General features: G+C 33.4%; 2 protein-coding genes across 2 annotated transcripts; both read left to right on the top strand.

Moving 5' to 3' along the window:
- Positions 1-4,214: 4,214 nt before the first annotated feature.
- Positions 4,215-10,092, top strand: LOC114173567 (UDP-rhamnose/UDP-galactose transporter 1). The gene is made up of 6 exons (XM_028058051.1): positions 4,215-4,472; positions 4,595-4,724; positions 5,156-5,340; positions 6,734-6,934; positions 9,134-9,295; positions 9,410-10,092. Exons 2-6 carry the CDS (start codon positions 4,598-4,600, stop codon positions 9,770-9,772), a joined length of 1,038 nt encoding a protein of 345 aa, XP_027913852.1. The 5' UTR covers positions 4,215-4,472; positions 4,595-4,597; the 3' UTR covers positions 9,773-10,092.
- A 3,033-nt stretch (positions 10,093-13,125) lies between these two features.
- Positions 13,126-16,664, top strand: LOC114173518 (rho-associated protein kinase 1). The gene is made up of 3 exons (XM_028057974.1): positions 13,126-14,389; positions 14,730-15,416; positions 15,699-16,664. Exons 1-3 carry the CDS (start codon positions 13,241-13,243, stop codon positions 16,281-16,283), a joined length of 2,421 nt encoding a protein of 806 aa, XP_027913775.1. The 5' UTR covers positions 13,126-13,240; the 3' UTR covers positions 16,284-16,664.
- The last annotated feature ends 978 nt before the right edge of the window (positions 16,665-17,642 follow it).

Genomic DNA, 17,642 nt, shown 5'->3' with positions numbered 1-17,642 from the left:
TAAGGATTTTTATCATAATTTTAATAAGGGATATTTTTGGGGTTACAACTTTTGTGGGGTGCATGAAGAAAAAAAAAAAGGATGCAGGAAGAAAGACCCCACCAAGGTGGCATTTTCTTCTATCTTTTCAAACAACTAATTTTGAATCATGCATTAGATTATGTTTAAAGTCATGATGTATTCATCTATTATTGTGCATGTTTAAAGTGTGAGTGCATTAATTTACATGAGTTTTTTAAGTATCGAAATTAAAGACTCTTAAGTGACAAAGGACCCTTTTGCTTTTGCTTGAATAATATACTTTTCTTGAATTTCACTCATTCCATTTATTAATTTTTCCATGGAGAGACAAAAGAGTTCATCAAGTATTTTGATTCCCTTTTTTTTGGTAGTTTAATCTCCATTTCAACATTGTTCATACAAATCTTCACATCTAAAGGAAATGTAAGAACTTAGAGATGTCAACGGGGTAGGTAGGGTACGGATAATAGCTCCCACGTATTGGATAAATATTTGTCTCGTACCCGTATCCATATCTGTCGGGTATCCGTTATGTGGATACCCGCCTATTTTTTTCATATCCGCGGGTATCCACGGGTACCCGCGGGTAATTACAAAATTATTTAAAAAAAATATTTAATCATAAATTCAAATAAAATAAAATAAAATACATCACTGTCATAAATTTTAAATAAAGTTCAAACAAACTTAAGTTCATACAAGTCTAAATAATTATAAAAAATAAATAGAAAATGACGTTCAATACAATGAAAATTCTTTAATTAGTGCTTTGATCAACAAGTCCACTTTCTCCGATTGATTCCTGACAAATAATCAACATTTGCAACATTTGCAACATTTGCAAGACACAAATAATAGTATAGAAAAAAGGAAAGAAACCATCCTTAGAGAGGGACGATCTTGTCTCTTCAACCATAACTTTGCAACCTTCCGAAACAACAATTTTGGGCTCATAAGAAGATTTGTGTGTGATGATAGAGTTACATAGAAATAGTTTCTAAATACAACATCCACACCCATTCCGCCACCAAGATTGAGCAACCAGGGTGACCTTACTCTATGAACCCTTACATTGTGTCTTTGTCACACATCAAATGATGTCACACAACATGCCCATGCCTTTCTTGTCCAAATTGTGCAAACGGTTCAATCCAACAAATTTGCAATTTCAAATAGAGCGACGTCATCATCCTTATCCATGCACACCGTTGGGCGCAACCACAACCTAGTCATAAGCCTATTTGCACTTTTTCTTCCACTCACGTGAAAGGCAATGGTTTCAAATCATTTGAGCTTTACTTACTAATGGTTATGGTGGTAACCGTCACAAACCTAAAGGGAGTAAGTAAGGTTGTTGCCATCGGTGCCCTCCTAACAACCATGCATTCACAAATGGATATGGAAAGAAGGAATCATGAAAGCGGAGCAGCTGGTGGCATTGTAGATGCACGTGGTTCCAATGTCAACATACCTTTTTTGAAACGTCATCATAATAGGTGGCGACTTTTGTAATAGAACCTCCACCAGCATCAGCATTAGTGGAATAACAGGGAAAAGGATGAACTCTAGTTCAAAATGGTTGATAGGTGGATCAATGAAATTCTTAAAATTTGTGTAAGCCATATAGCCGACTATGCATGAGCGAAGCCAAATAAGTTGAGCCGTAATGGATGAAATCTAACAAAAGTAACAGTTAGGAATGACAGAAGTTGCTCACCTAGCAAAGGTAGCAATAAGAAACGAGATCAAAAACAAAATTACCAAATCATGGGATCGTTAAAACAATGTCCAATCTCATAGGAGAGAAAGGCATCAATAGAAACATATTAAACATGTTCACCGACGATTATCCTAGAAACTCCTAGTGACCCTTGTAGCTTCTCAACCTCCACACCGAGAACGTAGAGGCTCAATGTCTTTAGCCCAGCCTGCCTTAGATGAAGGCAAATGGTAAATCTTATCCTCCAGAGAATGAAGGTCACAAATGTATCCGAAGAAAGTAATGTTAAGGACTTAAAAAATGGAAACGAGAAAGTAGGAAAAATAAGGAGGGTAAATAATCTTGAACAGCTTCATGTGGTACATAAACAACATTATCAACAATGTTTGTAAGACCCGAGACTGACAACCTATTCATACCCAAACCAAACCTAGTTCAAACTCCACATAACAACATTCTTAGCCAAAACTGAAGGGCTAGCAATGAAATCTCACTTTCTAGAAAGAGCCCAATAATTCAAATGTTGGGGAATGACCAAATTGCTCTAGCAACCATAAAAATTGGGAAGAATCTTGATATCTAAACCATGGTAGGAGTCTCAGAGGTTGAAGAGAGATCACATTTCACCTCACTGACATAAAATGATGGTTAAGTCCCATGCCCCTTCAAGAACGAAGATGTCAAACAAGTCTCTTTGGATCTTGCCACTTGAAAACAAACTCAAAAACACAAAGTTTTTACATTTTAGGATTGAATGTTTCAAGTTGGATATTGAATTTGAAGAAAAAGAAGAAATGGTTTTAAAATATTTACATTTTTTAAATAAAAATTACAATTATATTATTTGGATAATATGAAGATAATTTTTTAACTATAACATCTTCTTTTTGGCCTAAAATCCTAGCCTACTTTCACACACTACTATAGCAACATCTATTAACGATGGCTATTGAAAGTCTATGAAGACGACTTCCAAACCGTCATTGTTAACATCGTCGTTAAAAGTAACTCATAATAATGACGGTCTAAAAATAATGTCGTCAATATGACAGTATTCCACGACGTTTCAAAAGCTGCCGTTGAAATTGCTTTTTCTTCTAACTAGAATCAGATCTTCCTGCCAATAACGATGACGGTTTTTGTTTTACCCGCAGAAAAGACAAACACTAGGTCAAAATGTTTTGACTTTGGGTAAGGAACATCATGGACTTAAAGCCCATTATTATATAGTCACTAATACCCACCCATTAGGCCCCTTAGATTATCTTAGGTGATGTGAGACTTCTCAAGACGTGTTATTTTCATCAACCCAACAATTTGTTATCAAATTTGCCTACTCAAATTTTGATGAAAAGGCTAGAATTTGTCTTTATTGCTAATGTGGAGTATGGAAAATTGTCTCTATTTTCTTCAATTGAAAAATGATTGGTCATGATATGTAATCGACTGTTACAACATGATGTCAATACTATCTCTGGTCGAGAGAAAATAATTGGCGCAAAATACAACAATATTGTCCGAAGGTGGTTGATGTACATGATGACAGTAATGACTTTTTAGCTCAAGTGGTGGAGTTTATGGTCTAGTGTTTTATGGATTGTGGTTTTCTGTGGAACAGCGTGAGACAATGCTCGTTAATCATGGTAATATTTATGTTGTGAATGAATCTTCTCTTATTAGGAGTCTTGATGGTAATGTGCCAGTGCAATCTGACTTCTTGGTTGATATGTCTTCTTTGGAGGATATTACTCTCATTGTCAATAGTTTGCAGGATTTACAATAATTATATTCAATTCACAATAGTTCAGCGTCAGCGTCCAATTCTTTGACGTCAAAGGAGACTCGTTTTGCAAAGGAATTAGAAATAACTTCTAGATGGGTAACATGCTTAATGGGAGAGAATATTCTAATATTAAAGAGGATTATAAACATGTTCAAACTAAAAAAAATATGTTAGAAACATATTAGGATACATCCCATAAAGTTAATTTTAAATCTTCAAAAACAAAAACTTCTAACAATGGAAAAGAATTTGTTAGTGGTAATTTTTTTAATACGTTGAAGAATTTGTTTTCTTTTTTTAGTATATGTAGTTGAAAGAATTAAATGATTTTGATGGAAGAAATTATGAATAAATTATTTTTTTCTATGTGTAATTCTATCATGGGTATGGTCCTTCATTTATTTTTATATTTTTAATAAAAATTTTATTAACATTAACTTATTTAAAAATAAATAAATATAAAAATTTATTTTTATGAATATTTTAGTATTACATTTACATAACATAAGTATTTATGATTTTCATGTTGATTTTATTTTTAAGAATAAAATAATAATTCACATTATTAATTGATTGATATAAATCAAAAATCAATAAATTGTGATATGATGATTCCGTGCATGTGCTTACATGTGTTAAAAAATTAAAAAAATTGCGTTTAAAAAGGAAATTATTTACTTAATTTTCAAATTTAGTTAGGAGGTATTAGGAGACAATCATGTGAAAGAGAGGAGGCAGGAAGGAAGTGTTGAGGGAGGAGAGAGACATAAGCGCAGGCAGAGCTGCAATTGCCAGAGTGGAAGCGCCAAACGGTCCTCCCCGGCTTTCCTTTTTTTTATTATTCTGATATAGTTTCAGTTCAACCCAGTGGCGCACGATTAAAGCGAGGTTGAGATTGAGTTTAAAGTCGGAAAAGGGAACTTGTGTCACTGTATATTTACAGATCTTGTAATACTGTATTTCCTCAGATCTAGTGGCGGTTACCATTTCACCACTCAATACTCTTCTGTTTCTCATATATGCGTAGAGATTGTGTTGATTGAAATTGCTTTTGGTGCCCTCTGAAATAGAAGATGGAAAGCGAAAAGAAATCGCCGATATCCGATGTGGGAGCATGGGCCATGAACGTTATCAGCTCCGTTGGGATTATTATGGCTAACAAACAGCTTATGTCCAACAATGGCTATGCTTTCAGCTTTGGTCAGCCTCTCTCTTCTTTACTGTTATTTCTACATGTTTGGATCTGAGACTGAGACTAATAGATCTCTCACTTCTTCCATGTTATTTGTTATCTCTTTAGTTTTCTGTTTCCACTTCTACGATACGCTCATTTTTATGGTTCTCTATCTCCTCTGTTGGTCACGATCCAAATATCCATGATATTTTCTGATTTTTTTTCAATATTTCCTTTTTTAGAAAATCTAGTTGATACTTGATACCGACTGTTGTTTATTTTTTACTGGAGCTTATTACTGTTAGTTTCATTGTTAATATTAATATGGGAGATTTCTGACATGACTATTATATTTCATAAGTATTATGTGCAAACTTTTAATATTATTCATACCGAAGTTTCTGCTTGTGACTGGTTGAGATCCTGTCCTCTAATTTTGTTTCTTAATTTTCTTCAGCCAGTTCGTTAACTGGGTTCCATTTTGCCGTAACTGCTCTCGTCGGTCTCGTGTCAAATGCTACTGGTTACTCAGCGTCAAAGCATGTTCCCATGTGGGAGCTCATTTGGTTCTCACTGGTTGCTAATATGTCTATCACGGGGATGAACTTTAGCCTTATGCTCAACTCCGTTGGATTCTACCAAGTATGGTTTTATGACTATCTTTTCTGCGAATAGTGATATCATATGTTCATGGTTTGGATATTTAAACTTTAACTTTCTTTCTTGTCAACAATTTCACCCCATCGTCATTTAAAAACCCCATCATTCTTCCTTGTTAACATAAGTAATGCATGCATAAAACTCAGACCATCATCCATCACAGTCATTACCTTTTTTCCAAGCATGCACCAGGACAATTAATTATTTGAAGCCTTTCATTCTAGAAGGCGTGATGCCTAATAATCTGTGGTTCAGTCAGATGTTCGCAATGGTGAATTGAATATGTGTAATATATTGGGAAAGTAAGGAGCTTTTGATGAGTAAAATGGAAAACTAAATACAACTACATTGGGTTCATGAATCCATTCTTAAAACCCGACCTAAAGAATCTGAGTCTGTGAATTGAAGCATATAATTTCTAGTAGAGTTGGTATGTTTTGAATTTTTATTGCCTGCATGGTTAATTGAAAAGTTATAATGAGGAATTCCACCTTTACCTGATGGTCGTTGGTTTTACATATTCATGATTTAACTAACTGCAGCTGTGAATACTAATGTTAACCCTAGAAGTATTAGTATCTAACGAGATACTTACTGTTACGTTTAGTAATGAAAGTTTTGCAAGACAAAAGTTATGATGTTCTGAACATAAATTTAAGTCTTTGAGTGCTCTTTTAGATGTAGGCCTGCTATGTTTAGGCATTCCTGGGATCTGCAAAGAAGAGATGGGCAATTAACTATCAGGCCCCACTCCAATGCTTAAGTTAACATCGAGAATAATAAAGATAATGCTCAGAGTAGGAGTGGATAAATGATGCTTTCTCTGGAAGGACTTTCTTATTGGACTTCCAGCCTATAGTACAATACCTATGATATAAAGCTTATCTACGGTATTTGCTACAGTATGGTGTCAGGTTGATCATTTTAGTTAGATTATTTTAGGATGAGAGGGAAAGGGAGGCTAAGATATGCTACTTATTTTTATAAGCTATTTATTTAGATTTTTATTTTAAAACTCTACTCTCCACCTTTTTTTTATAAAAATAAACTCCTTAAAATTTAAGAGGTTTTCTCTTTATATTTGGTCCAACTTCTCTTTATAAGGGGAAGAAAAACGTAGAAAAAGTTTGGCCGGACACCTTAGATTGTACTCAACTGGTCATTTTAGAGAAGCAAGTTTGGGTTAGCATAATTACATCTCAATTCTTGTATATTAGGAGGTGTTGTGTCGCGTTGTTTTCAGACTCATATACCCATATTGTCATGACTCGCCTTTGATTTATCATGAATCATAGCCACCTTGTCATTCTCACGTTTTCACTGAATTTTCACCACTGCTTTTTAGTTAATTTTCTCGTGTTATGTGTGGTCACAGATATCAAAACTGAGCATGATTCCTGTGGTTTGCGTGATGGAATGGATACTTCACAATAAGCACTACTCAAGGGAAGTGAAAATGTCAGTGGTGGTTGTGGTTATTGGTGTTGGTGTTTGCACTGTAACTGATGTAAAAGTTAACTTGAAAGGCTTCATATGTGCCTGTTTAGCAGTTCTGTCAACATCTTTACAGCAAATTGTAAGTATTATTCAATGTTTCTTCTCTAATATGCTGGCAATACAAAATTGACTGCTACTCCTATTTTGATTTCCTTTTCACCTATCATTTTAGTTATTATGAACTGGTGCAATTTTAGGTGAGTTCTGGACAACTTCATTAGATTTAAGTGATATGTTTCTTAAGATGATTTTACTTGAAATGATAATAAAAATTTATTTGTGTTTAATTTCTTAATAAGAACAAAACATGGATAAGATTCTCTAGGAAGCTTATTGCTGAACCCGAATTTAATCCTAATGAATTATCTAAGTGCGGAGGTTTATTTCCAAGAGAGGAAAGGATAGAAACACAAGACATGAATGAATATCATGAATGGTGGAATTAAACAAGATAGAAGACAAGAACAATATCTAGAGACAATTAAAAGCACAAGATATGAAAAGACAAAGGTGGAGGAGACCTAAGAAATGAAAAGAAGAGCCCCACTTGAAGATGGAGATGTCTTCATCTTCATGATAAGCTCAAGGAAGAATAGTCACTTGCCTCCTAGGAACTCAAGATCCAAGTAGGTAATCACTCACACGAGAGTATTCTCACTGTGAAAATTGGTTCAATAAAATCTTGTTAAGAATCCTAATTGTCTGATCGCTCAAGATCGTCTGGCTGCACTAGACCGTTAGTTTCTTCTAAGACTAGTATCAACTGGAAAGACTGTCTAAGTGACGTTTCAAGCCCAATAGTAGGAAGTATTGTTCATGTACCTTTCTGCTACTTTAGGTATGTTTTATGAAAGTTAGTTACAATAATTATGTAGGAAGAATAGTCACTTGCCTCCTAGGAACTCAAGATCCAAGTAGGTAATCACTCACACAAGAGTATTCTCACTGTGAAAATTGGTTCAATAAAATCTTGTTAAGAATCCTAATTGTCTGATGATGGCTCAAGATCGTCTGGCTGCACTAGACCGTTAGTTTCTTCTAAGACTAGTATCAACTGGAAAGACTGTCTAAGTGACGTTTCAAGCCCAATAGTAGGAAGTATTGTTCATGTACCTTTCTGCTACTTTAGGTATGTTTTATGAAAGTTAGTTACAATAATTATGTCGTATAAATAAGAACCTCTATTGTTAATTGAGAGTTGCTATTGAACTGATAAGTGTGAATTGAGTGAGAGTTCACTAAGAAAGGAACTTTGAGTTGTAATCTCTGGTTACAGGGAATCTTGTTGTAGATGTAGATTGAAGTTTGTAAAATAGTTTAATTGAATCACGTTACTTCTGTGTGTGACTCTTTCTTGTTCTTCTATCCTTTACCTTTTACCTATTTTGTTTGTGGATTATCTGATATCAACGTGCTATTTGTGTGGTAGAAGCTTCTGCAGTGAATTTGATTTGAGTTATTCCACAACACTCACAATATCATATATTCCAAATTAAAGTTACATGTGTGAGTGATGGCTATTTATGGCCTTGAGTTCCGAATTTGCTATGCCTAATGGCACTCAAGTGTGTCTTCAATTACATGTAAGTGAGGGATCTAAGACCCACTCATGCCTAGATGAAAATTTCAAAACAAAAGGAGGGAAAATTTGAAATTAACAAAAAAAAAATGGAACAGGAATTTTCGTGTTGGCCGAATTAGGAGTCACACTTCTCTTGCTTACTCATGATTCTCATACTCCTTTGGTCATGTTTTCGTTAACTTATGTTGAGCTAGCTCTTGATGTTTCCTTCTTGCACTTCTTATTTTAATCTTGGTCATCCTTCTTTTATTTTCTTGGGCTTTGAGAAATGTTACTTTTAGTATTTATACCTCTATAATTGAGAAATAAAATCCTACATTTAACAAGTCCAAGAAACACACAAGGGAGAGACAGACAGAGGGGGGATATTTTTGTGAGCAAAAATAACTTGTCTAGTCATGTTTCTTGTGATTCTTCTAGGGACAATGTGTTCTTGCTCATTTTCTTCTTGTCTATTCATGAACTCGTCATTAAGTGTCATGACTAAGCACCGTTCTCCCTTCTAATGGCTTATCTCTCACCCGTAAATGGTCAAGTATTAGATCAGATTAGTGTTATAGTTAAATGATGAGTACAACAGAAGAGAACGCAGTTTGTGCTACTAAAGTCACTTGTGGTAGATGCTATTATTTATGCGTGATGTTTGTGGGATTTATTCATTTTATAACTGATTTTTTTTCACCTTTTCTGTAACAGTCAATAGGCTCTCTTCAAAAGAAATATTCAATTGGATCGTTTGAATTGCTAAGTAAAACTGCTCCCATTCAAGCGCTTTTTCTTCTTATTCTTGGTCCGTTTGTTGATTACTATCTTAGTGGCAAATTGATAACAAACTATAAGATGTCTTCTGGTGCCATTGTAAGTTCCTTTTCCCCTATTGACACCAATCTATCATATTATGTATGTATTTTATCTTCAAATATTCAAATACTGTTGGATTATTCTCTTAAATTTTTTCTTTAACTTCTGCAGTTATGCATTATTCTTTCATGCTCGCTAGCTGTATTTTGCAATGTGAGTCAGTACCTCTGCATCGGACGCTTTTCAGCCGTTTCCTTCCAGGTTTTAGGCCACATGAAAACAGTATGTGTTCTGACGTTGGGATGGCTGCTATTTGATTCGGAGCTAACTTTCAAGAATATCATGGGAATGATTATCGCAGTCCTTGGCATGGTAATTTACAGTTGGGCTGTAGAGGCTGAAAAGCAATCAAATCCAAAGACATTACCTCATCATGCGAAAAACAGCATGACAGAAGAAGAAATTAGACTATTGAAGGATGGATTAGAAAAGATTCCTCTGAAAGATGTTGAACTTGGTGAGGCTGAAGGATAGATTGACTCGGATTTGGTGGTGAATTGTTGATAAATGATGCAGGCATATGTGTTGTGTATTTCTTTAATCTGCTTTGTGCCTTTTGTCTAGTCCACTTAGTAGTAAAACCTCGTTTCTATTTGCTTACACTGGCACGGATCCAGTTCATCAGTAATGTTTCTTTATTAGTTTTATTTGTTACTTTCGTTATGTTGAGGTTATTTATTTGGTGTGCCAAGAAATTGCTAGATGAACAATATGATGGCACCATTAAGATGTATAATTTGTACGCTAATGAAAAGCGATATCAATCCCCTCTAGCACTTTTTTGTTTGTTATGAGCTCAATTCGTGTCATCTTTTATGCTCTGTTCATTTGTACTGTACAAAGAGAATAGAGACATAATTTAAGGGTGAAACATGCGTTTACTTTGTGGTGTGATACTTGAGAGAACGATAGGAATACTAAGATTATATGATTTTTTCATCTTTTTTTTCTTCGGGTTTGAGGGTGATCGATGGGAAAATACCCTTCATAATTATCATAATAAGTAAAATTGACTTTTAAAATTATGCTTTACAACAACAATTAATATTTCAAATTTCTAAGTTGTTTATAAAAAATTTAATAGATAAGTGTATTATATTTTTATTATAATTTTATTAAAATAATTATTTTTTTCCAATTTATTCATTTAAGTATAATTTTCGATTACTTTCAATATTATAGACAATTTGACAATTTTGATTTTCTTTCTATTAAATTTTATTTTTAATATATAAATCATTCACATATTATTTATAGAGAATATAAAACAAGATATGATTTGAAGATGAAAAATGTGATTTTTTTATTTCCCCTCCACTCCTCCATTGTGTCCAATTGAAAGTAATTGATGGTAAAAGACCTTATACCATCAATTAAATGATGATGTGAAAATATAAGTTTTAAAATTATGTTTTTCAACAATAATTAATACCCTAAATTTTTAAATTATTTGTCAAAAAAACATTTCAATTTGTAAATATATTGTATTTTATTATTTTTTATTAAAATAATTTTTTTCAATATATTCATTTAAATAATTTTCTTAAATAAATTTAACTTTTTAAATATAATTTTAGATTACTTTCAACATTAAAGACAGTTCGATAATCTTAATTTTTTTAATTAAATTTTAATTTTAATTTATTGCATTAATTAAATCCTTTAGAAATTTTTTCAAACTTTCCTTTTAAATCTACTTACTCTCGTCTCCAATCTTTCAAAAGTAATAATACAAACCATTCCAATTATCTTTTTCTCTTCCAAATTAACTTTCACAACTAAAATACCCTTAATCTCTCCCATTTACTGGTGTGGTTGGAGATCCCTTGATCTGTGACAATGGAAAATAGAAAAATTAAGAGGTGTAACAAATTTTTCTACAACAGTAATAAAAAAAAGTAAGAAAATTTTACATAATCGATTATAACAATATGTAATTGGTTATTGTATGTTTTTACTTTTTTTTTCTCATTTAAAATAGTACGTAATTTATTCTTTAATGGCTGACTATTCTCATCTCTTTTGTTTCAAATATTTTGTATGCTTAATTAAGTTTTAGATTATGATAAGTTTGGATATATATATATATATATAAAGTTTTTAATAAATTTTTATGTTGTATTAAATATTTTATGATTTTATAAGTTTATAAGTTTATGATTTTATGATTTATTAATATGATTTGATGATTCTATTTTTTTATAGTATTTTAATTTTATGATTTTATAATTTTATATCATTTGAAGTCTTTTATGATGACATTGTGCTGAACTTTCCATCTAAATTTTAGTTTGAATTAATCAATCCCTTCTACAACTAGTTCAGTGAAGGACCATCAGGCTCGACGAGAATGGTATGTAGTATTTGTGATTGAACTACAAATACAATCAATGAATCCTACTTTCGACTATTGCAAATGGTTCTCCTGTGGTGCACACCTTACCGGATAGGATTGTGTTCTTCCCACTACTGGAGCCATGTTGAAAATTCATGTGCTTTTGCTTTTGTAAAACCATTTTTAGGTTTCATTCTCGCCAATGTGTTGCACGTACAAAGTGCGAACCTCAGGTTCAATACTTTCTAACTCTTGGGTGCACCTACGAAATATTTCAGGTTCACTTCTTTCAAACTTTAAGGTGAGGAATGTGACCAGGGATGTTAACGGGACGGGTAGGGTACAGGTAGTAGCTCTCCCATATCTTATTTGCTGGATAAATATTCGTCCCGTACCCGTATTCATATCCGTCAGATATCCGTTATGTGGGTACCCGTCTATTTTTTTCATATTCGCGGGTATCCACGGGTATTTACAAAATTATTTGAAAAAGTAAATATTTAATAATAAATTCAAATAAAATAAAATAAAATACATCACTATCATAAATTTTAAATAAAGTTCAAACAAACTCAAGTCCATAAGTCTAAATAATTATAAAAATAAATATAAAATAATTTTTAATACAATGAAAATTCTTTAATTAGTTAATTAGTGTTTTGATCAACAAGCATATTTTCTCCAATTGATTCCTAAAAAAAAAATCAAATAATAAATTCCAACTGCCATGTATCAGGTATTCTTATTTTGATTCCATCATTTGACAATAAGGAGTGTCTTTGATGTATATGTCCAATTTCAAGGAAGGGAAAGACAAGAATGTCAAAGGGTGTATTTGGAGGAAGACAACGTACCAATACTTGAAACTAGAATAATGAAGACCAAAGAAGATAAGATGTGCAACTTAGAAAATATTAGATCAAAATGTTTTTTACTAATATATATATATAAGGGTATTTTTGTGAATTAAAGTTTAACGGGTACGGGTATCCACGGATACGGATATTATGATACCCGTACCCGTCCCATTAACATGTGGATATCAAAAATACCCGTATTCGCGGGTACGGATATTTTTGACATCCACATCGTATCTAACTCTTTTAAAAATTATTTTAGTGATTCTTTACTTTTGGAGAGGAGATAGAAAATTTTTAAGTCTAAAAATTATAAACATGTCAAGGATTTATTAATAATGTATTATAATAAAAAAATTGTTGTAATTGAAATTGATGATAGAAAATTATAACAAATAATAATTTAATTAAAAAATCATAAAATTTTATATAAATTCAATTAAAAAATTTAAAATTTAGTACTAGTCAATATATAACAGTTAATTTAATGGAAATTGAAATGAAAAAGACTCACCTTTACTATGAAATTAAAATTTAATTAAGCTTAGCTTAAGATAAAAAAACACTTGGAAATTTTATTTATCCTTCATCTATTTTCTATTCATCCTATTTTTCCTAAAAAAAAAAGAACAGAAAGCCGATGATGTTTTTCACGCATACAGAATGGGGGTAGAGCTAAGAATATAAAGGGAGTTAATTTAGGAAGATTGTGCAATCCGAGGCGAGGAGATTGGGGAAGTAAGAAGTGGGATGATGGCTTCAGATGGGAAGAAAAGCGATGATATGGATTCGCTGTTTGAAGGAATGGTACTGTTTAACCCTGCTGCCGATATTGAAATTGGAGTTGAAGCAGAGGTCCGACAAGACAATTACAATGGTAGTGATGCGCTCACAACATCGCAGCCCCTTGACGAGAATCTCTTCTCCGACCTCACGCTTGTGGTGGATCCCCTCCAAAACTCACTAGCAGCTGAAGCCGACCACGATCTCCAATCTCAACAACAGCTATCTGTATCTGCTACCGCCCCAACTTCTTCTTCTTCCTCTACACAGGGTCAGGTCCAGGGTCAGCCCCCTCGAAGGAGAAAACGATCTGGCTTGAGGATAGGATATGGTAGAGATGCCCTTCATTTCAACGACATGCCTCACACTCTTTCTCCGCTCCCCCAACCAATTTCTGACAGTGATAGCCTGGGCGCTGGTCATACTGTTCGGCTCCCAGAGACCTTTCCCTCCATTGTCACTGCCACTGCTGATGCTGATGCTGATGCTGATGGTGTTACTCTTTCCCAACCGTCTACTGTATCTTCCTCCAAATCAGAGAATGAGAATCGGGAATATCAACATTCCTCAGCTTTTTCTGAGGAAGAACCATCTGCTGAATCTTCCTCCAAATCAGAGAATGAGAATCGGAAACAACACCTTGTTTCAGCTTTTTCTGAGGAAGAACCATCTGCTGAATCTTCCTCCAAATCGGGGAATGAGAATTTGAATCAACAACATGCATCAGCTTTTCCTGAGGCAGAGTTTGAGCAAATCAAGGTCACCATACGTGAGAAGCTTAACCTTGCCAGTCAACTGGTAAAAAATGCTTCTTCTGCTCGAAAGGATTCCATCAGAAATAGAAGAAAAATCGTTGAGAATGCCAATCTTGCTTCGCTCAAATACATGGAACTCGAAAAGCAATTGGAAGAAGCCTGTGAAGCTGAAGATTTCGAAAGGGCCGAAAAGGTTAGCGAAAAGCTTTCTGATGCCGAGAAGGAGAAACTGAGTTACATCAATTCTTTGAGAGAAGCCGATGCCGTTGTCGACGCTTTAGATTTAAAATTGCAGCATGCCCTTGAATCTCAGTTAGTTGCCGAGGAACAATGCGCTATCCTGCTCGACCATTATGCAAAGGTTAGTTAAACATACATCCTTTACTAGTTTACTCTTTTTAACACATACTGCAGTTGCATAACTGTCATTTCTTTCCTCACATCTTTTCTTCCCCTACATCGTTTATATAATAAGTTCAGGCGGAATGTTGACCAAGCGTAGGTGAAATGAAATTTGTCTAGTTTACAGTTTTTTGCATTTCCTTGTAACTTAATACAAATCCATCGATCAAATCAAATGTTACAAATTCTAAAGTTTCGTCCTCTGCTAACACGAGAAAATTGATTACTCATTCGTTGACATCCCCTTACAAATCGATTATGGTTAACATTTCTGATGTGACTGTATTCCTTTTTTCTAGAACGCTTTAAATAATGCAGATTCTACCCTGAAGAAAGCAACATCAGTTTTTTCAAAAGAAATGGACCAATGGCTTTCATCATCTGAAGCCTTGGAGGTGAAAAAGATGGAATTGGAGATTGAAGCACAATTTATGAATGAAGCTCGTTTAGAATTGAATAATTCCATTGAGCATTCAATCCAGGATGACAAAAGAGAAAAAGAGATCCTTTGTAAAAGAAAGGATGTGTTGATGGGTGAATTGGATCAACTTCTTGCTTTAGTTAAACAAAAAGAAAAGGAGATAGCAGACAATGACTCTACTTTAGAAGCTGTAGAAAATAAGATAAATAAAGTTCTCTCTGGATTTGAAGAGATGCAGTTAGGCATTAATGTCAATTATGACGAATTGCAGTCTGCCCTTGCGCATGTGAAATTAGAAACTGAAACTTTGACTCTAAAGAAGGGGGAGATTGATAACTTTTTCACACAGGAAAAAGAAATGGGAGCAAGACTTAGGAATTTTGCTAGGATTTCTTCAGAGGAAGCTGAAGGATACCGTGAAACAGTTAAACTGAGAAGAAGTTTGATGTCATCTATATTGAAGTCCAGGGGGGACAAACTGACACTTGCAGAGAACGAGGAAAAGCTTTCTAGAGATGTCAAATTGTTTCAAGAGGAGGTTTCTGCCGCTAGAGCTTCCTTGCAGGTTAATACTGATTTTTGTGTTTAAAATTTTGTGTGTATATATATGGCTGAGATGTGATGGATGATCATAGACTCCCAGTGTCTATGCCTGCCTCCTGTCCTGTGCACTACCTAATAACCTTAAATTTGAAGTTGCGCACAAGTCAAGTTGCTTGAATATATAATAAATAGTCCCACTCCATAAGTAATCAAATCCAAAAGCTACACAAGCAAGTCATTTATTTTCCAGCAAAAGAAAATTACTTTGGTAGTTTTTGTTCACAAATTTCATTACACTGTTTAGGAACTATCTTCAAGAAAGTCAAGCATCCAGCAAGAGATAGCATCCTTCAAGCAGAGGATTATTTTCATTGATAAAAGAGTCCCAGAACTAGAAGCAGAAAAGAAAGTTGCTACTGCTGCAAGAAATTTCAAGGAGGCGGCACGAATAGCTACCGAGGCAAAGTCACTAAATGTTGAAAAAGAGAGCATCCAGATAGACATGGACACATCTTCGTTAAATCTTGAGAAGCTTGAAGAAGAAATCAAAGACACCCTTAATAAATTACAGGAGACTGAGGGGGTGATTTTATTAAAGGAGAAAGAGTTGGCAATGGTCAGATACCAGAAGCTACTTTTGGCATCTGCTACTGCTAGAGCTGAAAAGGCTGGCGCACTAGAAATGGGTGACATGGAAGAAGCGAATCTCCTATCTACTGAAGCCGAGGCAGCAGACCGTGAAGCTGAAAAACTTCAATCGACGTACAAAATTGAGGAGAAAGACTTTGTTGATCTAGGAAAACATTTAATTTCGATGGATCTTGTATCATATCTGGATCAGAAGCAACTGGGAGAACTAGTTGTGTCACTTCATCTATGGACTGGATAATTGTTGAAAGAGGATTTGGTGATTGATAATCAGATATACGAAAGCTTAGTAACTGGAAGTACGTTCTGAGAATGTGATCGTCAGTGTTCCCTTTTTTTTTTATTCAATTGTTGAGGCGTTCTTGAGATTTGTGCATTTTTCTTTTCATTTTGTGGGGGCGGAGCAGGACAACAAAAGCGGTGTAAGCTGTGAGGATTGTATGATTCAAACGATAGCTCTTAGACATTTACAATAGCTAGAAAAAAAAAAAAAAGCTATTAAGAGAACAATATGGCGACGCAATTCTATTTTGCACCCCTGGTTTGTTCCGCATCTTGTAAAAGGTGTTGAAAAAGTTGAAATTGTCTAGGTATAAAATTTTATGATTATGTACTTCTGGGACACGACTCAAGTGCATAATCTGAACAGATATAAAAATATATTATGAATTACATAATATCAAATATACTTTCAGGCTTGAAAATATATATGGATTGTGATCGCGTAATCTGATATTTCAGAGTACATAATTAGAATAATTTTCAAATTCAAAGAATATTTTGGATTTTTGTATTACACATTTTGAAATACATTTCTATATTACATACTCTAAAAACATATGAATAAAAACAAAATGAATTGAACAATTTAAAATATTTTTTGAATTGTGTAATATGAGACTTTTTGTATCCAGTAACATATTTCGTATTTTACAATCAATTTTCAAATTATGCAATCAAACGTGATTCCGGTCATAAACAATTGAGGCATTCCCCAAATGGGAGGAAGAAGGTAGAAAGTTGCTAAACGAAATTACTCCTTGACAATAGTTTTATAATTTTAATATAAAAATGTAATTGATAGTGCATAAACAAAAATATATATTATAAAATATAAAATTATTAAAGGATCCGTAATCAATCATCAAATAGTACTTTTTCCTTCATGTAGAATCACTAAATAATGAGAGAAAATTAAAGGACAAAAGCGAATTTAAATTTTCTATTGAATTTTACTTTGTTACTTTTGTCTTTGAAAAACACTGAAACTAATTTTGAAGTTTTACAATATATTTAAAAATAATAAATCACTAAAATAATATATTTTTAATGTTTAATCAAAGAATAATATCAAAAAATTTAATAGAAAATTTTAACTCAAGAAAAAGTAAAATTCACGCAACTTTAAACATCTATGTTTGTTTGTGGACATTTCTATTGTTCTAAATTTGATTTATAAATTTATATGATTATACATATGCTAATTTTATTTTTTAAAGCATCTACCTGTGGAATTTTCTATTTCTTATTTTGTTAATAATACAAACTCTACCTAAACGAGAGATAAAGGGCATCTCCTTTTGTAACAAAAGAAAAGGAA

The sequence above is a fragment of the Vigna unguiculata genome, chromosome 2 (genome assembly GCF_004118075.2).
Source record: "Vigna unguiculata cultivar IT97K-499-35 chromosome 2, ASM411807v1, whole genome shotgun sequence".
Taxonomy (NCBI): domain Eukaryota; kingdom Viridiplantae; phylum Streptophyta; class Magnoliopsida; order Fabales; family Fabaceae; genus Vigna; species Vigna unguiculata.
This window is presented reverse-complemented; position numbering and strand designations above follow the sequence as displayed.

What these genes read in the sequence shown, in the direction of transcription:
- LOC114173518 (XM_028057974.1), top strand. Translation starts at nt 13,241, where the DNA reads ATGATGGCTTCAGATGGGAAGAAAAGCGATGATATGGATTCGCTGTTT. An exon ending in TGCTCGACCATTATGCAAAG is followed by an intron (nt 14,390 to 14,729) that starts GTTAGTTAAACA and finishes CCTTTTTTCTAG; the next exon opens with AACGCTTTAAATAATGCAGA. An exon ending in CCGCTAGAGCTTCCTTGCAG is followed by an intron (nt 15,417 to 15,698) that starts GTTAATACTGAT and finishes TACACTGTTTAG; the next exon opens with GAACTATCTTCAAGAAAGTC.
- LOC114173567 (XM_028058051.1), top strand. Translation starts at nt 4,598, where the DNA reads ATGGAAAGCGAAAAGAAATCGCCGATATCCGATGTGGGAGCATGGGCC. An exon ending in TGGCTATGCTTTCAGCTTTG is followed by an intron (nt 4,725 to 5,155) that starts GTCAGCCTCTCT and finishes AATTTTCTTCAG; the next exon opens with CCAGTTCGTTAACTGGGTTC. An exon ending in ACTCCGTTGGATTCTACCAA is followed by an intron (nt 5,341 to 6,733) that starts GTATGGTTTTAT and finishes GTGTGGTCACAG; the next exon opens with ATATCAAAACTGAGCATGAT.